This window comes from Hydra viridissima, unplaced genomic scaffold (genome assembly GCF_058129835.1).
Source record: "Hydra viridissima isolate aposymbiotic clone 2 unplaced genomic scaffold, HvirCarnegie_v1 scaffold_2, whole genome shotgun sequence".
In the NCBI taxonomy this organism is placed as follows: domain Eukaryota; kingdom Metazoa; phylum Cnidaria; class Hydrozoa; order Anthoathecata; family Hydridae; genus Hydra; species Hydra viridissima.
In genome coordinates, this window is record NW_028324301.1 from 13,582,861 (window position 1) to 13,610,656 (window position 27,796).

At 29.1% G+C, this 27,796-nt stretch overlaps 2 protein-coding genes and 1 pseudogene across 5 annotated transcripts in view; 2 read left to right on the forward strand and 1 right to left on the reverse strand.

Annotated features, from left to right (window-relative positions):
- LOC145188118 (TBC1 domain family member 15-like) overlaps positions 1-27,796 on the reverse strand; it is a 77,644-nt gene that overhangs the window by 19,787 nt on the left and 30,061 nt on the right. For 2 of the 4 annotated variants that reach the window (XM_090080297.1, XM_090080295.1), the window contains 10 exons: positions 22,919-23,021; positions 19,526-19,727; positions 15,634-15,742; positions 13,298-13,465; positions 11,976-12,107; positions 11,788-11,891; positions 11,496-11,590; positions 10,920-11,036; positions 7,763-7,963; positions 7,584-7,681 (listed from right to left, as the gene is read on the reverse strand). In XM_090080297.1, coding sequence (XP_089936423.1) covers positions 7,584-7,681; positions 7,763-7,963; positions 10,920-11,036; positions 11,496-11,590; positions 11,788-11,891; positions 11,976-12,107; positions 13,298-13,465; positions 15,634-15,742; positions 19,526-19,727; positions 22,919-23,021 — 1,329 coding nt within the window. Of the gene's footprint in view, positions 1-7,583; positions 7,682-7,762; positions 7,964-10,919; positions 11,037-11,495; positions 11,591-11,787; positions 11,892-11,975; positions 12,108-13,297; positions 13,466-15,633; positions 15,743-19,525; positions 19,734-22,918; positions 23,022-27,796 lie in introns of all 4 variants that reach the window. The other 2 variants (XM_090080296.1, XM_090080294.1) reach the window with 1 other exon arrangement.
- Positions 3,459-4,576, forward strand: LOC149892063 (uncharacterized; annotated as a pseudogene).
- LOC149892064 (uncharacterized) lies at positions 4,397-5,916 on the forward strand. The gene has a single exon (XM_090080298.1). The coding sequence runs from the start codon at positions 4,822-4,824 to the stop codon at positions 5,914-5,916; it is 1,095 nt and encodes a 364-aa protein (XP_089936424.1). The 5' UTR covers positions 4,397-4,821.

The window sequence follows — 27,796 nt, forward strand, 5'->3', positions numbered from 1 at the left end:
AGTCCCACTTAAATTTTTATAAAAAAGTATTGTATGAAAAACTTTTAAACATTTAAACTAAACTTCAAATATTTAGTTACACATTAAAGAAGCTCTAAAAAAATTCCCAACACAAATAAAAGTATGTAAAGTTAAATATAATAGGTTTGCTTTTACAAAATAAATACGTTTGATTTCCTTAAAAACCATCATTAGATATCACATCTAAATTAAAAAATAATTGATGACAAACAATTAAATGTAATTTTAAAACACCACTAAAAACCAATTGAAAACTTACAAAATGTTTTTACAGCAAAAAAAGAACTGGTTTAAGAGAAAGACAGGAGTTAATGCAGTGGGACAAATAAGTCCCGTCAGTCCACAAAGGGTTAAGTCAATTTAGAAATAAAATTTTATGTTAACTTTTTAAATTTCCTTGTTTTATTTGAAACGCTTCTAATAGATGGTATTTAAAAAAAAGTATTTTAATTGGCGGATGTCATAAACACATCGAGTTCATATAAGTAACTACGTATTGCTGTTTCTATCTATTGTAATAGAAGTGCAAGACGATGTCGTTGATACACAAAATATAAAAATAAAAAAATAATTACAACTTTTTGCAACAATTATGTTAGTATTTAAAACCTGCGATAAGTGTCAACTCACGGTAGGTGTGGAAACGACTCTATATACAGTTTAAGGTAATAATACTTTTTAACTGTGCTTGTATTTATCATAAAGTTAAAAACAAAAAGTTATAACAGAAATCTTGATTATATTTACAATAAAAACAAACAAAATATTGATAAAAATAGTAAAAAACAAACAAACAATAAAAGTCAAACTTTTACATTGGTCTCCAATTGCTGTGTGACTTTTAAAAAAATACTTATTAAAATTAAATTTCAATGTACAACTTACCTAGTAATAAAAACTTACTAGTAATAAAAATTTCTTTTTATCATAGATTTATATAAATCTAGAGACCTTCATGATCACTATAACAAAGTTGATATGAGTAAACCAATTAGCACCACATTTTTTGACTACTTCCTTCAAAGTCTAAGTATTCTTAAGTTTGGGAATTGTGCACATTTCTTGTTCAACTGTTTGCAATTTTCTCTGAAACTCTAGTGCATTTCTCTCTTCAATTACATCAACTTTTACCCCTTCTAGATTTACAAAATTCATACATAACATGACTTAACCATTCTGGGCACAATATGTTGTGATTTTGTTTCAGTTTGTTTATAAATCGAACCAAATGCTTCTTGAGGCACACTTCTAGGTAAACATTTTAATGTTCTGGATGTAATTCTGGATGTTTAATGTTCTGGATGTAATATAAGATTTAGATATTTCATCACCCAACACATTTGCCAGCCACAACAAACATCTAGAAAAGAGCCTCAACATTCTCTTTGTCAATATCAACCTCAAAATATAAACAATATTGGGTAATTCCATGTCAATTGAGCCAGGCCATGTCACCATGCATCTCAGATTTTGCTGATTTTTATACAGTTGAGAGTACTTAGTAAAACAAGAAATTCTTGAAAATTTTAGCTTCTAGCTCCAAGAGGATCCTGAAATATGATCATTTTACTTTCAACTGATCTTGGCCAGGCCCCTCTTGTCCTCTCAGAATTATGACCTTTGTTTAAAGGTTTTAAGTCACATAGCTTTAAAAATATTTGATATTTTGACTTAAAAATTTGTACCTGGCTATTTTCAGGGTTGAAAAATCCAATGAAATAATCAAAAATATAAAAAAATATTTTTAAGTACCTGTAATTATCAATTTAAATAAATTTAGGCAATTTTTTATATACCTGATTTTGATGCTCAAGAAACCTGCGTGGCCTTGATGATATCAAAAAAAAAAATTTTACACATTATTCTAAATTTTATGATCTTTCAGAAAACATAAGAATTTTGATCTGCAAGTATATGGATTTCCATATATGGATAACGGGGCACAGGCCCCACCTTTTTGTAGCGGAATCTTGCAATACATTTTCCACTACCTTTCAGACTAGCTAGAGCTATGAAAATTTCTGTATTTATATAGTGTCAATAAACGAGCATTTTAAAATTAAAAAAGGGCCTTAGACACTAGGGGAGGGGGCTGGGGGCATGTGCCCCATTTTTTTGAGCAGAATCTTGAGATGGATTTTTCACTATCTTCCAGATATGCAGCTCGGAAACTTTAAGTATTTGTGTAGTCCTCATGAACATGCGCTTAAGTTGTTTCAGGTCAGATGACCAGATGGTCCATGGGACTGGGGCACCTGGGACCATGCCCCACTTTTTTTCTCAAAAAAAAATTATTTTTTTTTAAACTTATTTAAGATAACTTTAAAACTATTGTCTTCAAATTTTTTTTTTAGATTTTCATTTTTAACAACGTTAAACATTTCTTTGATAACATTTCTTCTCAAATTTTTGTGAATTACATTTGCTCCATTTGGTTTTGATCATTCTATGTTCAATAATCTTTCTTAAAATGTTTTAAGAAACTTAATGTTTATAAGAATTTTGATTTGCATGTATAACATTAAAAACAGTCTAAAGTAATGGTTTTAACAGAATTTCATTTTGTATAATTTAAAATTTGAATTAAAAAAGATAAATATATTTTGCTAATTCTAAAATGGTAACAACAATTTGTTAACAGAAACAAAAAACATCCTGTCATTACACTAATATAGAAGAAATTTGTTATATATTAAAGTCATCATTAACATTTTTAGTCCTCGTGAACATGCGTTTAAGTTGTTTCAGGTCAGATGACCAGATGGTCCATGGGACTGGGGCACCTGGGACCATGCCCCACTTTTTTTCTCAAAAAAAAATTATTTTTTTTTTAAACTTATTTAAGATAACTTTAAAACTATTGTCTTCAAATTTTTTTTTTAGATTTTCATTTTTAACAACGTTAAACATTTCTTTGATAACATTTCTTCTCAAATTTTTGTGAATTACATTTGCTCCATTTGGTTTTGATCATTCTATGTTCAATAATCTTTCTTAAAATGTTTTAAGAAACTTAATGTTTATAAGAATTTTGATTTGCATGTATAACATTAAAAACAGTCTAAAGTAATGGTTTTAACAGAATTTCATTTTGTATAATTTAAAATTTGAATTAAAAAAGATAAATATATTTTGCTAATTCTAAAATGGCAACAACAATTTGTTAACAGAAACAAAAAACATCCTGTCATTACACTAATATAGAAGAAATTTGTTACCTATTAAAGTCATCATTAACATTTTTAACATTAAAGAATTGAGTATAATTAAACTTTGTGAAAAGGAAACTTTCTTTTTGTCAAAGTAAGATAAAAGAAATCAATCACTGTTTAGCTTTGTATTACCATGGTGATTGGTTAAGTTGCTTTCATTAAATTAATTACTATTGGTTTCTCATTTTAAACTAATGTCAAATTGTTTTTAGTGTTACAGTAAGAATGGATTCATGTGATTTTGGAAAAAAGTTAAATGATACTTCTCATAAACTAAGTTATTGTAGAAAGATTGATTTAAAGAAATTTGATTGCTATAGAGAAGATGCCAACGAAGAATTTATTTGGAGATCTGGAATAACAGATGATAAAATTTTAACAATCTGCCTTCATCATGCAAAGATTTTTGGTACACACTTTTAAAGAAGCACACAAAATATTGTAATTTATTGGACAAGCATAAATCAAAAAGAAAAGCAATCAAGGTAAATATTTTTGATAAAAAATTATTGTAAAATCTTTTTTGAATAATAAAATTAAAAAATGAAATTAAATTCTGGTTATGCATTATATATTGAAATAAGTGCAAATAATTTTCATATTGATAGGTAATTACTAAAATCAAATTGTTCTTTTCATTTCAGGGAGTCATGTAATAACATTAGATATGGCAAAACAATTGAGAACTAATTTTCCAAATGTTGTGCCTGGATATCAACTTTGTCGGAGCTGCTTTGAAGCTATAATCAGTAAATTTCATGAACAAGATAATTGTGAACTTGAAGAACCTATTTCATGTGGTACTTCTGAAAAGTCACGAGAGGCGTTAAATGTTAGTTTGGAAGCAATAGGTGCATCCCCATAAAACTTCATGGCATTCGAAAGCATCAACGGTTATCTGTCGCTAAAAGAAAAGTTATAAAAACATTGTTGAAGTATGAAGAGCATATTTTAAAAGTATATAATGTTAGGGAAGAAGAACTGAAACATAAAATTCCTCATACGAAAATTATTGACAAAAGTAAATGCGATGATCTAGACAAACTAACAGCAGAAATAAAAGAAAAGTTAATTGTTTCTGACCAAAAAACTAAAATTCAGTTGTTAACATTTACACCCGAGTCTTTATTAAGAAATTTTGCTGCAAGATATTTCAATGTCACTATATACCAAATTAAAGAAGCGTGCAAACTAAAGAAAATAAGTGGGATTTTTTCAGTTCCAGGTACTAAGAAAGGAAAAATATTTTCAGAAATAACATTAAATAGAGTCAACAATGTATACCATGATGACGAATTTACTAGACAAATGCCTGGTAAAAAAGATTACGTAAGTATTGGTAGAAAACAACACATGCAAAAGCGCCTTATTTTATGTAATCTTAAAGAACTTTACATTTCTTTTAAAACTAAATACCCTCAAGAAGTTATTGGATTTTCTAAGTTTTGCAGTTTAAGACCAAAATGGTGTATAACTGCTGGAGCATCAGGCACTCATTCTGTTTGTGTATGTACCCTCCATCAAAATGCAATACTTTTTTGTCATCAGATCTTTGTAAGTACAAATAAAATGTACTTACAAAGATCTGATGACAAAAGATGTTTGTGATGCAACAAGTAACGATTCCATGGTTCATCTATGTCCGAACTGTCTAGGTGTAGTTTCTTTAAAGAAGTTTCTGGATGCACAACTAATTGACAATGACGAGGAGGTGTCAATTAATCAGTGGCAGAAAATAAACAGAACAACATTGATCTATCAGACAACAACAATGGAAGAATACAAATTGATGTTATCAGAGGCAATAAACAAGTTAACAGCTCATTCCTACATTGCAAAATGTCAAGCAAGATACCTAAAGCAACAAAAGGAAAATTTAGCAAAAGACTGCTGTATTGTCTTAGGTGACTTTTCAGAAAACTTCACTTTTGTGATTCAAAATGAAATCCAAAGTTACCATTGGTGCAAAAGTCAATGCACATTGCACCCCGTTGCCCTCTATTTATTAAACGAAAATGACCAACTTGAAGAAAAATCGTTTTGCTTCATGTCAGAAGATAATGAGCATGACACTGGTTTTGTGTATGAAGTTCAAACACAAATAGTTAACTATTTAAAAGAATATCATCCTAAAATTTCAAAGATTCTTTATTTTTCTGATGGTTGTACTGCACAGTATAAAAATCACAAAAACCTTTACAATATCTGTCTCCATAAAAATGATTTTGACATTGATGCAGAGTGGACATTTTTTGCTACAAGTCATGGTAAGTCATCATGTGATGGTATTGGTGGCACTGTAAAACGATTAACTACAAATGCAAGTCTACAAAGGCCCATAAATGGCCAGATATTGAATTGTAACAAAATGTTTGACTACTGTACTAACAATATTAAAGGGATTATTTTTTTCAAGATTGAAAAAGAAAGACTGACAGAATTGCGCACCACTTTGAAAACAGGTTTTGAGCTAAGTAGAACAATTCCTGGAACTAGGAGCTATCATCAATTTAAACCAGAATTTGTAGATACTATTAGCTTTAAACGAACAAGTGAAGATGTTCATTTAACAGGCATTTTTTCTATTTCTGGTATTCAAATTTCTCGAAATGATCAGCAAATTAACATTGATGCCTGTAACAACAAATGGACGTTTTTATACTTTGACCGTCAATCCATCTAAGCTAATCTTAACATTATCTTGACTTTCTTTTTTTTGTATTTTATTTTGTAAATGGTGAAGTAAAACAGAGCAAGTATAAAGCAATCAAAATTTTTGAATACAATATTTTCAAATTTATCTTAAATTTAAGACACATTTATGTGTTTAAAAAAAAAAATTTTTTTTGAGAAAAAAAGTGGGGCATGGTCCCAGGTGCCCCAGTCCCATGGACCATCTGGTCATCTGACCTGAAACAACTTAAACGCATGTTCATGAGGACTACACAAATGCTTAAAGTTTCCGAGCTGCAGCTTGTCTGGAAGATAGTGAAAAATCCATCTCAAGATTCTGCTCAAAAAAATGGGGCACATGCCCCATTTTTTTGAGCAGAATCTTGAGATGGATTTTTAAATTATTATTTTATTATACAGAATTATTATTTGCAGTCTTTCAAAAAAGTCAGAGGAACATTAATGTTAACAATATCATTTCCTATGACTGTTTTTAAATTCCATAACTGCTAACACCTGTTTTCATTATTTTTAATCAATTTTGTGTATGAATTCCCAACACTAAGGCATCAAAAACAAAGTCTTTGACTTCATTTGCATTTTTTGGTAAATTTTTGTAGGCCATTATTCCAGAATGAATAATGTCTTGAATTCAGACCAGGAAAAAATTCAATTTCTAATGACCTTTGCAACATGATTATCATTTAAAAATCCAATTTCATTCAATCTCTATCTATGGAATATGATGGCAGGTTTTCACATTTTTTTAAAACATAAATGAGGTCAGTGAATGCATGAGTGCTTTTGTTTGTTATTCAACAAATAATATAAAGAGGTTTAATTGGTATTTTTCCTTCAAGAAAGTTGTGAATTGTTAGGGCAATGGCTTTAAATAATTCTGCTTGATCTATTGGACTACCAATACCACTTAGCTTTCTCTTAATTATTCATAAGTATATTATTTTGAGTAACCTTTCCCAAATGCAGTTAAAATTTAGACAGGTTTGAAGGGCTGGTACAACCTTAGTATAACCCCACACAAACACAAACATTTCATATGACTACCAAATGGATCAAGTTTTGTAGATTTTCCTGATTTTAGTTGAATCTATTTATCCTACACTTTATTAAGCCATTTTTAAGGCAGGTTTGAGACAAAATGCCAAAAAAAAGCTTTAAACTAATAATTAATAACATGCTTCAACTTAAGTGCATTTTACAACTTTCTAAATCGAAGAGTGTTTTTAACCAAAAATGCCATTATTTCAATATTTCTTGCTATTAACCTTATTTATCTATACAAAATTCTGCTGGTTGCATAACCCTAAAGCATTTTTACATTTATATTTTTCCAAATTTATAAAAACAGCTTTAGTTTAGTTTAAAAAAATGTTGTAAAGTCCTTTATTACTTGTTTTTCAGCAGGATTCAAAAAATAGCTGTCAATATGTCTTATCAATTTTATATTAATTTTTATATTAATTTTACGTATTTAATGATTCAAGTTTGAAAAAAGTCTTACTCTTAAGTTCTTGAAAAAGGAAAAATCATTTATTGAAAAATCACTCCTTGCATGTAAGCAAAAAGTTCTTATGCATAGATAAAAGTTTAAAAAAACTATTTCTAACTAATATCTTTAATTAAATTATTTTCAACAACTATTTTATAAAATCATACCTCCCATAAAGTCATAAGATCATTATTGATGAAGTCCCTTTTAAAACTGATAAGAATCCAGCGAAAACAAAAGTATAAATTATCGGAGTCATGTTGTTCTAAAAATGAAGATTTCACATTAGTGAAACCAACTCAATAAATCTATCACAACTTTTTTCCAGCAATTCTCAAATACTTACTTAAATAACTAAAAAAATTGGGGTATAAGTATTTGATTAAATCAGTCAGTTTCTCTAACTGCATTTTCATTAAAACTTGTGTCATTTCAAAATTGCCTTGTTCTATTTCCATTAAACCAACAAAACACCAAAAAGAATCTACTTCATCTTCCATAAGTTGAAGTATAGGAGAAAGTAAATCACTCATTCCTTGAACATAACCTAAAAAGATTTTAGTTAATATTAATTACAAAACTACCTACTAAACTCACTCTAAAAAAAATTCCAATAAAGGTCTTAGGGATAACTATGCCAATTTCCATTGAAGGGTAGAACATTAGAGTAGCAGTAAACAAGAAATGTACTTACATAATGGAATACTTTGTTAAACTATTTTTTAACAAGTTGCTTTGTTAATTTAACAAAGTGAAAAGATTCATAAAGTTTTATTGAACATATGCAAAAGAAAGAAGCTGAAGTAAATTATAACAGATCAATAGAGCTACATGAGTGTATAACAAAGTCCAACAAAATGACTGAGTTAAGTAATTAGAAATAAATATAAAATATTCTAATTTGCTTTAATTACTTAAAACAAAGTCTTACTAAATTTCAATTAAAAGTTAGTATTTTTTAAAAAATGATAATAAAATAGAATTAGATCTAATTACAGTTTTTATTTACAAATATATATAAAATGAGCTAGCCCAATGAAGAATTATATCATCATCATCATCATCATCATCATCATCATCATCATCATCATCATCATCATCATCATCATCATCATCATCATCATCATCATCATCATCATCATCATCATCATCATCATCATCATCATCATCATCATCATCATCATCATCATCATCATCATCATCATCATCATCATCATCATCATCATCATCATCATCATCATCATCATCATCATCATCATCATCATCATCATCATCATCATCATCATCATCATCATCATCATCCTCCTCCTCCTCCTCCTCCTCCTCCTCCTCCTCCTCCTCCTCCTCCTCCTCCTCCTCCTCCTCCTCCTCCTCCTCCTCCTCCTCCTCCTCCTCCTCCTCCTCCTCCTCCTCCTCCTCCTCCTCCTCCTCCTCCTCCTCCTCCTCCTCCTCCTCCTCCTCCTCCTCCTCCTCCTCCTCCTCCTCCTCCTCCTCCTCCTCCTCCTCCTCCTCCTCCTCCTCCTCCTCCTCCTCCTCCTCCTCCTCCTCCTCCTCCTCCTCCTCCTCCTCCTCCTCCTCCTCCTCCTCCTCCTCCTCCTCCTCCTCCTCCTCCTCCTCCTCCTCCTCCTCCTCCTCCTCCTCCTCCTCCTCCTCCTCCTCCTCCTCCTCCTCCTCCTCCTCCTCCTCCTCCTCCTCCTCCTCCTCCTCCTCCTCCTCCTCCTCCTCCTCCTCCTCCTCCTCCTCCTCCTCCTCCTCCTCCTCCTCCTCCTCCTCCTCCTCCTCCTCCTCCTCCTCCTCCTCCTCCTCCTCCTCCTCCTCCTCCTCCTCCTCCTCCTCCTCCTCCTCCTCCTCCTCCTCCTCCTCCTCCTCCTCCTCCTCCTCCTCCTCCTCCTCCTCCTCCTCCTCCTCCTCCTCCTCCTCCTCCTCCTCCTCCTCCTCCTCCTCCTCCTCCTCCTCCTCCTCCTCCTCCTCCTCCTCCTCCTCCTCCTCCTCCTCCTCCTCCTCCTCCTCCTCCTCCTCCTCCTCCTCCTCCTCCTCCTCCTCCTCCTCCTCCTCCTCCTCCTCCTCCTCCTCCTCCTCCTCCTCCTCCTCCTCCTCCTCCTCCTCCTCCTCCTCCTCCTCCTCCTCCTCCTCCTCCTCCTCCTCCTCCTCCTCCTCCTCCTCCTCCTCCTTGTTATTGTTGTTGTTGTTGTTTTAGATATTCATAAAATGTAACAAAAATATTGTAAAAATAATATATTCTTGGTATATACTGTACCAAGAATATATTATATTTACAACTATAGTTTGACTTATACTCTTGAACATACTTTATACAACCTACATGGGTCACAAATTAATTATCCTTAACACAATTGCAATAAATTAATTGCTTATATTTAAAATTTTTAATTTAAAGCTATAATCATATATTGAATGCATTTATGCCGTTTATAAAAAAAAAATATATATTTTTGTGTACATGTAAAATTTGCAGTTTTTTTGTTGTAAAAATTACTTATGTATCCCATGTAACTCCTATAAATAGAAAATTGTTGCTTTTTTATAAAAAATAAAAACTTTGTTAAACTTTGTTTTGCTTGGTTTTGACTTTATTATTTACAGGTGAGAGTACTTTTAAAGTTAATAAATTTTGACATTAGAATTCAAAGTTGGTGAATATAGCCTTTTCAAATTTTCTAATTTTCAAATAAATTATATTTTGTTTGGTCATTTATACATGTAACACTAGTGTTATTATTATATATTGTATGTTACAAAGAATGTTGCTTCGAGTTAATTAAATAATGCAATAAAAAAACTGCAAAACTTTTGTTGAAATTTATTTAACAAAGAAACTCAAATAAGAAATCTATTGCTATTATTATTATTATTGATTTGTTCAATGAAATGCCATTTAAATTAGTAGCTTTAACTTTTAAGTTTATTAATTGCTTTTATGAGATGCATAACAAAACAAATGAACATTGTAATTGATATAAAGAAATTTGTTAACATAATAAAGTATTTGTGATTAAAATGTAGTAACTGATACAAAGCAATTTGTTAATTAAAAAAAAAATTTCCTATTGAAATGAAGTAATTAGTACAAATTAATGTATTGATTTAACAAAGTATTTATTGGAGCATTGTAATTGATAAAGTAATTTGTTAATTTTACAAATTATTTGTTATTAGAATATAGTAATTAATACAAAATAATTTGTTAATTTAATAAATAATTTGTTAAAATTACATATTGATTTGTTACATTCTTGTAATTATAATTTGTTAAAATTACATATTGATTTGTTACATTCTTGTAATTAGTTCACTCTGCTACTTTATAGTTCTATTAAATTAATTACAAATATTAACAGATTGCTCTGTTAGTTTGTTGCATTTAACAGAGTATTTATTAGAGCGAACTCAAAAATGGGCATTAACACTCATTCAAAGTGGTCATGTTCCATTACTTAGATAATTAAACACGCCTTTCTAGTTTAAAATATAATAAAACATACCCAAGTCAAAGTTGTACATACAGTATGTCATTAGAATATTGATGAGCTTTTTAACATTCTCATTGTTCTCCCCAGCATAAAATCTCAGTTTTGGGTCTGTTCTTATAGCATCTTTCTCTGAAAAGAAAAATACCTATTGAATTAAATACTCTTTGTACATTAATTTTTTTTAATTTTTAGTTAAGTATACATGATAAGAAAGTGTAAATTAAAAACACAAAAAATACAATCATTGGCAATATTGTTTTATATAAATTATTTCAAACAAAAACATGTAAAAAATATAATTAAGTCATAAATCATGTTAACACTCCTTTGTTATTTAAATAAAAGAAAATTGAGTCCTTTGAAACATTTGATACCAAATATACATTTAATGCATGTACACAGCAAAGTTAAACACTTGAACAAAATAAAATTTTTTCTGAAAGTATTTTTAAAAATCTTAAATATTTTCTGTATTGGTATTGTTCAAAATCTTTTACTTATTAATCATTTTATTATGATTTTAGGCAAAACAGATAATAGATTAAACTTCCTAAGATAAAATGAACATCAAAAAATTAACATATGTACCAACTAGAATTTTTTTCTGACTAAATTCAGTAAAACGTTTTTCTTGAGCAGGAGTTATTGTCTTCCATTGTAACATCATGGTTTCATACATTTGACTAAAAAATAGTTTATTAAGATTTAATGTAAAATTAAATCTAAAAAAAAATACAAGAAAACTTGATTAAATCAATCAGAGTGAAAAAAACAATCCTATCACAAAAAGAATCATTAGCCCAACAAGTGTTTAAGACAGCAAACCTAATTAAAAAATTGAAGAAATATTATTTAGATTTGCTGCTTTTTCTAGACTTACACTTTCTCTGCTCTAATTCTGATTCTATCATCATATGTCGACTCAAATGGATAAATTCCTAACAAAAACTTCCAAACTTCACGCCTAATATCTTGATGTATGCCCTAAATTAAAAAATTTTAAGTTACTAAATATAAAAGTAGGATACTTTTTATATATTTGAAGAAGTTTTGTAAATCTACCCTTACCCCATGAAAAATTTTTTCTTTTAATCTCTTAACATCTTTTAATTTTCCATCATCTTCTATAAATGCACACCACTTTTCCAAATCTAGTGACATGCCTCGTGCTACTGGTATCACAGTATCCAAAAAATCAGGCTGCAATGTAATAAAAACATACATAATTTATCTATACCTTTTTGCCTTCTTCTCTCACTAATTTTAAGCTGATGTAGCCTAAAGCTCCATCATTGCATTTTTAACTTTTTCAATTAAGTTTGTCAAAAATGAATTATTAGATTGGGAAAAAAGATCAGAGTATAGAGGTTATACAGCAACTACTGAGCCTTCAATCCTCCTCCACCAGTTTGCACAGCCCTTCAGAATAAACTTCAGTTGGAAACCAGACCTTGGATGATCCTCAAGTATGAATTCATTGGAACAGAAATTTTGAAACCAAACTTGACAAGTGCATTTGGTAATACTGCCTTAGTCTAGGGGTTGGCATATGTTATGCTTAGCCTCACCAGTGAAATGACTGTAGAGAAACTCATATAAAATACATTTCTGACATATTATGTCAAGTGAATCACCTGTCTTCTCTAGAGTTGCATGGAAATTTCTAGAAAATAATTTACCGTTGATGCATTAAAACAAAATGCTAGAACATTCTAGAAAATCATAGAACACCTCATGATGAGATATATTTGTAATAGAACATTCTAGAAAATCATAGAACACCCCTAATGAGATATATTTGTAATAGCACAACTATGAAAGAACTTTTTTTCCAAACCAATAATTTTTTTAAGTAAAAATATGGATTCAGGAACTTATAAAGATTTTTAAAATGAATCCTAAGACTTCTCAAAATTCCAAGTTGGAAGATGCCACAAAGTTGGACCAGCAGTAATGGTTCTAACTTTATTAGCCAATGTGTTGATATATTTAATAAACTTGAGCATCAATATCAAAGAAATGCATCAGTTAAAAATAGAAATTACCAGCTTAGCAAGAGATTAATTAGAACAAATAGTTGTGATATTTCAAAATACAGTTTCAAGAAACCTCTTCCAAAAAAATCTCTGAAACAAAACAACTTCATTTAAAATTAGGCATTTTAAAATTGAATATAAATTTTTGTTCTGATTTAAGTCTGTATTCTGATAGGAAACAGAGTTAGAAGATAAATTAACAATCATACTTTTAACTTTAGATTACTTTTTAATCACAATTCCTGTGAAGATTTTTAATGCTCTTTTAACATTCTGGTAACATTGGTTTTTTTCTATAAGCTTTTCTACATAGTTTTTATATATAATATATATAAAAAAGCATCTGTTTAATACCTCCTCACTGTGTAAGAACTCATACTCCTCTCCACTTTCTGAATTTTCAGATATAAAAGGCTCTGGCCTTTTGTCATATAAATCATGGTGACCAATTGTTTCAAGAACATACTGAGTAACCTTTGAAAAGCCATTGAGTGTTCCATAGTAAGTGCTGTTAATAAATTTCTAAAATAACAAGATTTATTTGTAAACTAATTAAAATCATACTGCTATTTTTAACTATAATATTTGAATCTTCATAGATTTTGTGAAGAACATATACAATTTCATAGGTAATTTTGTTGATTGTAACTATGGCAGTAAAAAAATGCATTTTCCAATTTTTTTTGTGTAGATAGATACAGAACTTGATTTTGCTTCTAATGTTGATTATAAACCTAGAACGCTGAATACATTTGTAAAATGTTCAGCGCTCTAGGTTTATAATCAACATTAGAATTAAAATATTCATCATTCTAGGCAAGAGCAAACCATTCATCACAGATTTGAGGTATAACATTACTTCATGATAACTAAATCTGAGATATTCTTTATAATTTTATTTTCATTTTCAGTACCTCAAAGTTATGTAGGAATAGTTGTTTTTATACTCATGAAATTATTACCTGTAAAACTGTATAAAATCTAATTCATAATAACATCTATTTTAACATTCCTTCTGAATGGCCTGCTAGTTCAGGGAACTCTGATGAGATGTCTAGGATAATCTTCAAACTTTATCAAATAAAAAATTCGGCACACTTTTTTTGAATGGTTTTTTTGATAATATTTACATAACATATATAATTTGTGGATAGACAGACAATTTTTATGGTGTTTTGAACCAGAAACTTGGCCACATGATAACTAATGAAGTTGCAGAAGACTTACTGTAAAACCAAGCAAGAATGCATAATCTAATTGCCTTATTTTGGCTTTCAATATGGCAATCATTTTTGTATTGAATACCTTTTAATTACATATTAACTAAATATTTATTTGATGAAATTACTTAAGAAATAGAACTGTGAGAAATAGATTATAGAATAAAGAAGAAAGTATAATACAAAATAAAACAAATACAAATCTGATTTCAGAGCTCTTCACAACATTTTCATTATCATAAAGAACTGACCAAGGACTCTGAATGTGCATTACAGTCACCTTATTCATAATCACTTATTTGAATTGAATTTGAATCTCATTTTTCATTTATTTATTTTCTATTATTTGTTCAGTTTACTTTTATGCAAAAAAAAAAAACTCCACAATTATAGAAAATTATTCTACACACTCAAAAATGTTACAGCAAAGTTTTCCTGAATCATTAAATCTCATTCCATATTCCTTTCATGTTCACAGTCAAAGCATTTGAATATGCTAAAAGGCAAAATAAAAATTTATGGAGAAATTGTATAGGTTGACCTTGGCAAAAATGTTTTTTGAGTAATCTATACAAATAGGAACTTAATTTAAAAATAAAAAGTATTCACTACTTTTTTGATGTACAGGTCAATAAAAAATGAAAACATTTTATAAACTTGTGTCATCACAGATAAGATATCAATATGGACTGTACTTGGAAATATTTTATTACCATGAGGTGGAATTGGCACTGTAAAATGATTGATAGCTCAAGTAATCTTGCAACATCCAATAAAGAACCAAATGTTGAATGTTGAAGATATGTTTGGCTTATAGAAATGATACTGAAATACTAAATTTCAATCTTGAAAACAGTTTTATTTGTAAACATTGTAGAAAATTAGAAAGTTGATCTATCAAAGATCAGTACTTTACAGTTTATGCAAAAATGATGACCAGTACTCAATGGGTATGGTTTGTGAGGCAGATAGTTTAAGTTTAAGATGACCCAGATGACCCTTTTTCATACTAATGCCCAATATGTAGTGACATTTGCTAAGTTCCAGATGAATATTTTATTACCAGTATTGATGCTCTTCAGTTGTCAATCAACAATGATTACTAGATTTTTCAGGAAAAGATGAAAAAAATCAATGTTTTTTATCTTTTTTATATTAATATTTTTCATTTTATTCAAGTTATTTTTGTTTAATCTAGAACTCTTAAAATAAGTAGAAAAAAAGAAATTATCAACAATGATAGCATGCTACTTTAAGTATGAAAAATATCAAGTCAGCAGCCATAATGTTTAATATACAGCTAAGATTTATAAAATTTAAAAAACTGTTGTTAGACTTTTGTTCAACAATATTAATTTAGTTTTACATCTTTTTGGAAAAAATACTAGGAACTTTCATGAAAAGTAATACCAACAAAAACACTAAAAAAAATAAATTAAAAAAGTAAAAACAACTGTTATTTTGACTTACAGATACACGATCACTTGGATTATCTGAAAAAAGTTCAAACTGATTTAAATTACTCTCCATAACAGCCTCCCTTTGCTGCACAATGTAAAGTTTGTGATTTACAGCAGATCTATATTAGACAGATAATTATTTATATCAGACAAAATGCTACATAAAATATAATGTCATAATTTAAAATGTGATCATTTGAAAAATGATTAATATCTGCTATGGAATATCATAAATATATGTCAATTTGGACAATCTATAATAAGGTTAAGTTTTTGATGAAAAAATTAACAAACAAAAATTTAGTTCTAACTTTTTCTTTTTTCCTACTTTTACTTTTTTTGATTTAAGCATCTTTTTCAATGTGTTAATAAATTTTCTTAAATTTAAAATACAAAGACAATTTTAGAATATTACTCAAAAAGTGAACTTAAAATACAAAGACAAAAATAGATTATTTATCATGTAATGAAAAGAAAACCAATATATATATATATATATATATATATATATATATATATATATATATATATATATATATATATATATATATATATATATATATATATATACAGTATTGGACAAAACATTGGCAACCAACATCGAACAATGCTAAAAAGTGTTCCTAATTTTACATGTCTTAAAAACAAAACGAACTATACTACCACAGCAAACAGTTCAGGAGTCTGGAGTCATAGCATGCCATGACATGAGCAATCAGCTGACAGGTGACAGCACACAGACAGAATTTCATTGACAAGTGCCATTTTGCAGCGGACAAAACAAGTGCAACTTTTTTGATTTGTTTCATTTTCTTAAGTCTGGTCCGTGTCAATGTCACAGAAGTTTTTTAATAATTAAAGGAAGTATCCAGAAGTTTCCAGAAGCATGCAGAAGCTTCCAGAAGTTTCCAGAAGAAGCATCTGGAAGCATCTAGTAGCATCCAGAAATATTTATTATTTTTATGACTTCAAGTGCAAAAATGGCTCCCAACAGTCTTGGATTGGAACTAAGAAAGAAAATTATTGGCGATTACGTAAGTGGAATGTCACAAAAAAGCATTTGTAATAAATATTGTGTGAAAAAATGGACCGTATCAAGACTATGTTCCAAATATCATTCTACGGGGAAGTTGGCAGCAGATAACAAAGGTGGAAGACCGCGTTCCACCACTTCTAGAGGGGATTCTATGATTGTCAGATCTGTCAAGAAGGATCCCTGGATATCATCAGTGGAGATACAAAAGCAATTAGAGCTGCCTGTATCGGACCAAACAATCAGACGACGTGCTGTTGAAGCTGGACTGTTTTCTCGACGCCCTGCAAAGAAACTGCTGATTTCACTAAAAAACCAGAAGAAAAGACTCCTGTTTGCTACATCTCATATTGACTGGAATGTGCAGAAATGGCGAACTGTCCTGTTCAGTGATGAATCGAAGTTCAACATCATTGGGAGCGATGGCATTTGCCGTGTACGTCGACCAGCCGGAAAACGCCTCGATTTACGTTACTGCCATAAGACCGTGAAGCATGGTGGAGGCAATGTAATGGTCTGGGGGTGTTTTTCTGCTAATGGTCTAGGTCCAATACATTGAAACGATGGAATAATGGACCGTTTCATGTATAAAAATATCCTGAAAGATGTTATGTTACCTCATGCTGAATGGAATATGCCAATAAAATGGGTTTTTCAGCAAAACAACGATCCGAAACACACTGTAAAAGTAGTCAAGCAGTGGTTTCAAGACAACCACCTATCGGTGATGGATTGGCCGCCTCAATCTCCGGATCTCAACCCTATCGAGAACCTGTGGGAGATTGTCAACCGCAGAATTAATCGTGAAGGTGTTCGTAATAAGGATCAACTGTTTGAACAAATCCAAAAGGCCTAGGCAGCGATTCCACAAAGTTTCATTGATCACCTGATCGAATCTATGCCTCGAAGATGCAAGGCTGTGATCGACAACAAAGGATTTGCCACGAAATATTGATAGCGAAATACAGCTTGGTCAACATTTTGTCGAGTTGCACTTATTTTGTCCAGAAGGAAATCAACTTTTTTTAATACTTTTGATTAATTTATTAATTTTCGTGTACAAATAATGAACTTTGTGATGAATAAAACTTGAAGAACTTTGTCTCTAAACAGTTACATAGTTATTTCTCTAAATTGAAAAAATGCAGCACTTTTATATAAAGAAACTAAATTAGCATTTTTTGGTTGCAAATGTTTTGTCCAATACTGTATATATATATATATATATATATATATATATATATATATATATATATATATATATATATATATATATATATATATATATATATATGTAATATCAATTATATATATCCAAACTACCTATAGGATGTGAGGTGCAGTAAAATGAAAAAACATTAAACTGAACACAAATTCAGTTTTAACAAAGACTTGTACCAATATTTCTATTTTTTATTTTAGCTTTTTTTAGTTTTTAAAATTATTTCTTAAACTTTTTTTTTTTTTACACGCTGCCTGTTTAATTTATATGCAAGAAATTTTAAAAAACACAAAACATATCAATAAAAGCTCATATTCTAAATTTCAAGTATATTGACCCCCCCCCCCCCCTCAAAAAAAAACAACAAAAAAAAACAAAAAAAAACAGGATTTATAAATATTAAAGTTAGTGTATAGACCAGAAAAAGTCTTTTTTTAAGACAATTTTGAAAGACACACTGCGATTGTTAAAAATACAATCTAACCTTGATGCTGTGACCTAAAAAAATGTTTTATAATTGATATTTGTGAGTGCAATCTCTTTTGAAAACTTGGTCCCTTTTTTTGAGTAGATACAATTACCTCACATAAAACAGCAGCAATTCCATGGAGGACTGGAAATGAGAGAGCCAGTGAAAAATAAGGAAAAAAGTTCTCAAAAAATTAATTCAGAGCCATTCATTCTTCCTTGGTACATGTTAAAAAAGTTTGATGATGTTGTAAATAGTTCTCAAAACTTATGCAGAAAAAAATTTAAGAAATCAGTTTTTTCTCTCCAACCGAAAAAAAAAAAAAAAAGCATTACATTTTCAATTGAATTTTTTTTCCATATGCCCATTACTTATGCAGCACTACAACTTTTCCCTAAAAGTTTATTCTGAACAAACTAATTTATCACTTCAATGTCCATTTAAATGAGATACAATAGCATAAACATTTTTAACCAACATTTTGCTGTTAAATTCTGTCAAACATTTTTTTATAAACATGTTATATCAATAAAAAAAATTTTAAATGTTAATTAACTGAAGGCCAGAAAATGTTTTTTGTTACAATATAACATAAATTAGCTCACTATAGTTTATCTATTTTTTTACATTACCCTAAATTTCAAACTGAATTTCCTACCATGGGTAGTGTAAGCAAACTTTGAGTCTTATATCCCAAAGAACAGTGCGATCATGGCTATATCCCATCAAAGGTTTTATGTCACGCCTTAATTACATTGAGTTTACTCAATCAGAGCTTCTTTTTTAAAATTAACAAATATTACTCGTAAAAGTAATTTTTCCAGACTGTGTGGAATGAAGGGAACAACATCATTAAACGCTGCATAAAAACCATTTTGGTTTTTACCTGCTGAAATCAAAACACAAAAATTGATGAAAGTTAAGGTTGTTGCATATAAACAAAAGTAATAATTGTTAAGGTGAAATGAAATAGATTTTTATAGTGAAATAATAAAGATACCTAATCTTATATCTGCTTGAATTAATGATCAATTGATGGTAGGGCTGTTAAAGAAAGATATTTCTTTGATAATAAATCGTTATAGTTAGAATATGAGCTGCCTCTTGATTCAGGTTGAAAATACTTTAATGGATAAATTAAAATTGCAAACCTACTAATTGATAATAATATAATTTACCTTGTGAGCCATATAAACCTTTGCAAACATGAAATCATTTCATTTATGCCACCGTTATGAAAGTGGAGAGCTGGATGACTTGTTTTATCTTTTAGAATAAAAACAACATACGACCATGCCAATCTGGGATCAGATCTTCGGATCGAATGAATTTGTTTGACATCAAACTGTATTTGACTTAAAGCATTTTTTGGTTTTGTTTCTAAATTGAAGTATCAAAAAACTATCAATGAGAATGTAATAATTTTTTAAGTAACAAATAAGAGCAATTAAAAAAAAAACACTTGTTTAAGAAAGAAAATTTGATTGCTTCTTTAAAACACTTGTTAAAGAAGTACTTTATAACCAATATGCAAAAAAAGTTGATTTCCTTGCTTATTTATAGTTGCATAAAACTAATTTCCTCTAGTTTTGTATTTTATTCTCAAAAAGTGAGCAATAACTTTAGTAGACTTTCTAATAGCAATGGCTAAAGTTTTTAAATTTAAATTTAAATTGATCAGAAGTGCTTTCTTGGGAATTAATTATAGTGCTGGATAGAATCATCATAATTTCTAATTAGAAAAACTACAATATTTTTTGATAAGAACTTAATCTCTATTTTGACTTAAAACTACACTGCAGCTTTGTTATCATACTTGAGAGGTTTCATATTACTTTGAAATGGTAATCATATTACTTTGAAATGGTAAATATGAAATTAAGTTGCTCAAATTTATTAAAGATTTAAAGAGAGCAAATAAAGACAAAACTAAAAAAGTAGAAGTTGCAATCTATTTAAAAATGTAGAAATGTTTAAAAAAAAAAAAATTACCATCTATAAAACTTACCAAAAAAAATTATTTGTCATTTTTAATTAAAAATTACTTTTCTGTATTTCTCTGGCAACAGAGATTTACTATTTTGCACCTTTTAGGAATATTGTTATAAATTATTTTAAATTAGCTTGTTTACAACATTTATTAAAAACATTAAAAAGGGTGAGAATTTTTTAAAAATTCCAATAATAATAAATAAACTTAAAAAAATTAAGTTCCTTTTTTTTTTGAAAAATCATTTCAAAGATCCATCAAATAATGCAGAATAAACCCAAATATTAAAAAAAATGAAAAAAACTTACTACAAAGTAAAAGCTTACTAAAAACAACTTTTATGAATCATTTTTAACCAGCAACTTGAACTTAAAATTTTATAAAAAAACAAAACATTTATGAGCATACAACTACAAATAAGATTGCTAGAGTTAAAAGGCATAAACACCTATTTGCTTGGCATAGTGACTCTAAAAACATTTTTTTCTGATAAGAAGCCATCCCTTCTACAAAGCACTCACTCATAAATAGAATGACTTAATGGTAAACTTGCCATTCCACGCTTTAAAACAAACTGTCATATATAATTTCAAAGAAATGTCTCATGTTAAGAAATTACATTAAAGACTTTTACTGCTTTCAGTAATATGCTGCTCAAAGACAAAGAAAACAATTTACTTAAGTATATTATTATTATTGAGTACTTAAAAGATAAAGAATTCTTTAACAAAAAGTGGAGCATGATTTGTTGTAAATTTAATAATTACAACCTGTATTAAATCAAAAAAAAAAAATGTTTAAAAGGAAATATGCTACTTGTTTACATAAGTATTGCTATACTAACTATTGAAATTTTTAAATTTCCCTTACATCTAGAGATAACAAATGCATATTTCACAAATATATATTTATCATCTGAAAAGTAAACTTTGCTTATCTTTTTTTTATAAATCATGGATTTTTCTTACTTTTAATGTTTGACTAACTTTCAGTAGCTAGGAAGCATGTTAGATACTCCATTATGTTGTAGTACTACCTCTTTTAGCAACAGCTTGAATATTACAGTAAAGTAGGGAAACTAAGATTCTCTACTGCAGAAAATTACAAAACTGTTATATACCACAGTTTCTTAAAAAGATCAAGTAGTTGAAGACTTGAGTGGAACATTTATTTATTCAATAATTGTTACATTTATTCTGAAACAAAAACTACAGTAAAAATCTGGATATACTTTTTTAATGTTCATAAATTTTAAATATGAACAACTACTAATACTACAAGCTATTGAACAAAGTTTTTCATGTGATGAGGCAGTTGAAATGAAATTACTTTTGACAATTTTAGAAAGTTTTAGAAATGCACTTCTCGTTATTTTAAACAGTCTAAGATATTCAACTATATTCAACTGCTAGAGGTAGATCTATCTGCAAATAACATAGCATTATTTAGCTTAGAAATAAACAAACTATTTGTTATTTCTTTGTCAGAAGAAATTTAGGCAGAATAAAAATAGCATTTTTTAGCAATATAACAAAATCTTCTAATACTTCAAATCCCAAAGGGTTGCAAATTCCAATTGAGCATCAGGTATTCCTAAGATAAGAATACCCTCTATTTTACTTAGGAACAGATTTGTTCTATCTGCAATCATCCAGAAACAAACTTATGGATTTATTTTCTTCAAAAAGTTTTTTGTATTGTTAGCTTTAAAAGACCTGCTGTGGATTTTACTCCTTGTTGCTATTCCTTTAATTTCATTCAAGAGCTGCTGTGGATTTTACTCATTGTTGCTATACCTTTAACAGTAAGTTGGATAGTGTAGTTTAAGCAAATATATTCACTTTTAAACTAGTGTAAGTCATAATGCTTGATTTTATAAGGCACTGCTGTCATTTGTATTTAAAATCAAGCATTATGACTTACACTAGTTGTCATTATGACAACTAGTGTAAGTCATAATGCTTGATTTTAAAAGGCCCTGCTGTCATTTTTTTATTTTGGATAAGCAGTAATTGGATTTTACTATAACTTGCTATTTAAACCAAATAGCAAATTATTACAATATCCTTAAAACTAATACATTCTAATGTGCTAATTATAAGGAATTTAAATTTAAAAAAAATATTAACAAATTCTAATCATTTAACATTGCAAATGAGTGTAACATTTCCATGCTTTCCATACTCATTTGCCATTTTAAATGATTAGAATGTGCTAATTTTACTCTAATCAACATAATCAATATTTTATGAACATAAACTTAGTAAACAAAACAGTAAAACTACTTCAATATTTTAAAACTTATAAATACATCACTTTTAGATTAAAGCAGCTTTACTGATTGTATATTGTTAAAGCTGCAGTTTTAACATTAGCAAAGCTGAAATTTATTAGCAGTTATACCACAATAATACTGTGTTTTAGTCATATTGCTGACATCTATTGTGAAGTAGCTGAGAAAAAAGTAAGTGAATATTAGCTACTTTTTTTTAACAGGAAACAGTAATTAGGCAAATATTACCACTTAGTCTGCAACATGTACAACTGGTATGATACTTTCTTAAAGTAAAGTTATACAAACCTAATTCTTTAGTGGTAATAATTCCATATTCAACAGGATCATCAATATCATCTTCAATTGATAAATCTGAGACTGGGTTCCAAGTAACATATGTAACCTCTCTCTATAAATTTAGAACCAGTGTAAACATAAAATTGAATTCTAAATATAAACAAACCTTAAAATAAAATTTCTAAAAATAAAATTTAAAAATAATGTAACAGAAATACATTAAAATGCTCTTGACAAATTGAGCAATTTTTCCAGTATATCACTAATACCATTTACAAAATTACGCTGAATAGGCTATAAGAAGTCATTAAATACCCAACCTATACTACTATACAGTGTTGTGAAAAACTATTCTGTGTTATTATTAAACTATGAAATAGTAAGCTTTAACATAAAACAACAAAATATGACATATTTGTATGTGTTTATAGGTGTGTTTATGTATGTATGTATGTATGTATGTATGTATGTATGTATGTATGTATGTATGTATGTATGTATGTATGTATGTATGTATGTATGTATGTATGTATGTATGTATGTATGTATGTATGTATGTATTATATAAACTAAAAAACTATAGTAATAGGCATTAAAACAAGATAGTATTACTAGAATTATACTACAAAAATATGGCATACTGTTATATGCCCATATACATGCTGTAGCATTATTTTTTCTGATAGAGTGAAGTTTATGAACTCAAAATTTTAGGTTGTGTTAGCCATTGACTTCCAGATAATTTATTAAGATAAATTGCCTAAATTAGAGATAGATAAATTAGAATACCAGGTCAAGTCGTAATAATATTATCTCATCTGTAGTTATGGGTTTAGACTAACAGGGAGAAAATTAAGAGTTTTAGGGAATATATACTAGAGTTCACACAACCCCCTAATATTTTCATCAGAAACTATGAGGGGGTTGTGTGAACTTTATAAATTCTTTTATAGATGAAAATATTGCACTTAGATTTGGCCAAATAGTGATATATTTACTGCATTCTTACTTATTCCCTGTGTAAATAATTCTTATTTCCAGTAAAATAATTTAACAAAAATACTTTAAAGACATTTAAACAATCCAACAAACAAATTAAAGTAACTCCATAGTAGTCTAAAGTTTCAGATTTTGCTGATTTTTACTAAAAGCTTTTAATAAAACATGAATACTCTGTGACCATTTTCTATAGGCACATGTGGATTATGTCTTAAAAACGTACTTAACTTTATTTTTATAGTGTATTTCAATAAATTATAAATAAAGTATCAAAAAATAATGAAAATTATCAAAAAATGATATCAAATTTGAAAAGAGGTCAATCATAAATGAATTAAATTCAAAAGATAGCTGACTATTTGCTATAGACACATTTTTTAACAAAACTATCCAAAAAAATGTTTTTATCAATTACTTAATAAATTCGTTTTGGCATACTTTCCACCAAGTTTTCCAGCACTTTTGGCTCCATATCCTCCCAGCATTCTGATACCACTACTTTTAGCTCTGCCACAGAGTTATATTGCTTTTGGTCAGCATAGATACAACTTAAAATGATTCCCCAGATGTTTTCAACAAGGATTCAAATCTGGACTGCAAGCAGGCCACCACATTATCTCGATTTTTTTAGCTTCAAACCAAGCTTTAGCTTCGTTACTAATGTGAATGCTGGCATTGTCTTGTTGAAAAACAAACTTTTTGTGTCGACATTTGTTTTTAAATGGAACCAAACACAATTTTAGCACATCAATGTATTCAGAACTTTTCACTTTGCAAGATATAAATGCTAAATTTAACTTTCCTGATGCACAAAATCCAAGCCAAACCATCAAAGATCCACCACCGAAATTCTTTGTTGAAAAATATTTGGGTTCTCTCCTCAAATCACGACAGTAGCCACTAAATCATCAGGCCCATCAAGATTAAACTTTCTGTTTGTAAAAGGGCTTCAAATTTGGTGCTTTATTCATTTTTGATTGTACAATGTGTGGGCTGTCTTTAAGAACTTTCCTAGTTATCTCCTTGCAAACATTTAAACCCAAATCTGACTTAATTATTTTCAACCTTTTTGATGCAAGTTGAACAATTCTGCATTTTTCACAGCTAGAACCTTAGATTTCTTTGGTTTCCCCTTGATTGTTGTATAATCTGTTGGATTTTTCAAGAAATTACAGTTAACGTGATACAATCTCTTCAATCTTCTAGCAATTTCTTAATTTGGAACTTTTTCTTGATGATAAGCCAATATTTGACCTTTTTCAATATTGTTAAGGACCTTTCCTTTTGGCATTTGGTTAAGTTCAACTAAATTTCGACTCACAATATAAAAAATACTATAGAATATAAGAAACTTGCAACAAAACTCGTAAAAACTTTAGTGCGTCTAAAGAAATTTGCTCGCCAAAACTCGTAAGAATTTTAGTGCATCTATAGAAAATTGCCATGTGAATATTTAAAATTTAATTATTTTAATACAATCAAGACAATTAATAATCAGATGCATAATGGATAATTGTTTTCTTACATATACTTATTCAAAAGTACCATTACAACAATTTTATTACCACTGTAACACTGTAAATCTGCTAATTCTACATGCATCTATAGAAAATGGTCGCAGTGTATACCCAAAATTTCAGCATAAAAATACAAGCAGTTTCAAAGATGTGAATATTTTAATATTTTTATATCAAAGTGGCTTTTTATGACAATTTCCTTTTCTATTGCACAGGGCCAAACAATCTTTTTAATGACTGTTTAACCCTGTGCAATGGAAAGCTGAAAAATGATACCTTTATAGATTTTGAGGCAAGGGATCCAATGAAACAACTTAAATTATTTCACTGCTAAGAAATTTGACTGCCACTTTGAACTTTGTATCAATTAAAAAAATTCTGCTTAATACTTTTTCTTCTCACATTTAGTAGTGGTAAACTATTAAGTTTGAAATCAAAATCATGTGCTGTTCCTGGTTTTTTAAAAAATAAATGCAGTATTTCACCTTTTTTTTATTTGTTAAAAGTTTGCAAATTGTGTTAATAAATCCCTGGGAACAACAGTTTATACAAATAACATAGTAAAAAACAAAGTTTGCAGGACATATAAAAACCAATGACTAAAGGTTGCTGTATTTGTCTGAAACATAAAGGAGCAAGATCAAAGAAGTTAATAACAGTTTATGAACCTATTATTCAGAAAATAAAGACTTATGTTAATTAAAAATACAACCCTAACTTAGAAACATGCTGTATAATGATTTGTTCTACCTCTCAAAAAACCTTAACCTAATTAAACTCAGACAAAAATACAGCAAGAAGTTCTTGGTTATCCAAAGTATCAAAACAGTTATAACAAATTCTCATTTTAAGCTTCTTTCACTTTAACATTATTTAAAAAATATGTAGGTGCTGTGATAAATGGCACTGTATTTTAACAACGTTCTTTAAATAAAGAAAATACCACATCAAAACCGATTTAATAAAATTACAGTTAATATTAAATCATTGAAATTACAAAACCAAACTTAAATTTATCTTGTGTGAAATAGTCAGACATGGTGTTGAAATAGTAGATAATATCCAATCTACACAACCTGAAAATGTTGGCAACAAAAATGCAAATTTATGCCATCAATTTTTTAGTATTTTGAGTAAAAATCTGATATTTTAAAATTATTTGGATGTATGGATGTATGGATGTATGGATGTATAGATGTATAGATGTATGGATGTATGGATGTATAAATGTATGGATGTATGGATATATGGATGGATGGATAGATAGATGGATGGATATGTATGTGTTGTGCGCGGATATATATTTGACCTATTTTGTCACAAGGATATTTGCCATGTCTGGTTGAAAAAAATCCCCCTTCAGCTGTCATCAGGAAATCTTCTTCATGGTACCATAGACTTAATAGGTTTTTATGGTTTTTATATTGTGAAGTACATTCTTCAGAGAAAAGGTAAATTTCCTTTTATATACTCCATAACATTTGTTGGGCATTCTTATCATCAAAACAATCTATGCTGATCTTTGAAATGTAAGACTGCCAAGTATAATGGGAATGGCTTTTTATTTAAATGGTAGCTTTGCATTTCATTCTGCATTACAAAATAATAATTCTCTGTAAAATCAACAAGTACAATAGCATAACTGTTATTCAAATTATTCTTAAGCTCCATTATGTAGTGAGCTTGGCATTTAAGTTATTTATGAACTTGAAGTAAGTTTATCAATATGAAAAACAAACTCTTGGTATTCACCCAAGTAACTGCCTGGGTAGTTAACTGGGACCTATTGGTACTTTGCCATTGATTAAATTAAACTTCTTCTTCATCAATCTCACTTAATTCTTAATCTAAAAGTATATTTAGATCTCCAGTTCTATGCATCATACATTCATTATAGTTTGTATTGCATAATTTTATCACTAAACCTCCCAAACTGATGAGCATTTAAATCTCAGGTATATAACAGTAGGTTATCTAAATTTAAATTCAATTAAAAGTTCATGAAGGTTGTATAGCAACAAATGTTTTTATTGTGGAGAACCACCTTTAAAACTAGCACAATCTTTCTTACCAACCATTTGAGAAAAACCCATCATCTTGAAAGAAATCATGAACTAAAGCTACAACAAAATCAAATGTTTTTCTGCTGATTTTTTATCAGGCATTGCAAGAATACCTTTTTCATTTTTAAGTTTCTGGGCACATTGTATAAGAAGCTGATATTTCAGAAGCTTTAAAGTATTCCACAGCATCAATATCAAGATTCTGGTGTTGGAATCAAAAGTTGAATTCTACTTTTGAACTGATATTGTGTAATACAAAGAAGTTTTAATGGTGACAATTGCTGATAAAGAAATTTCCATGGGAGTTT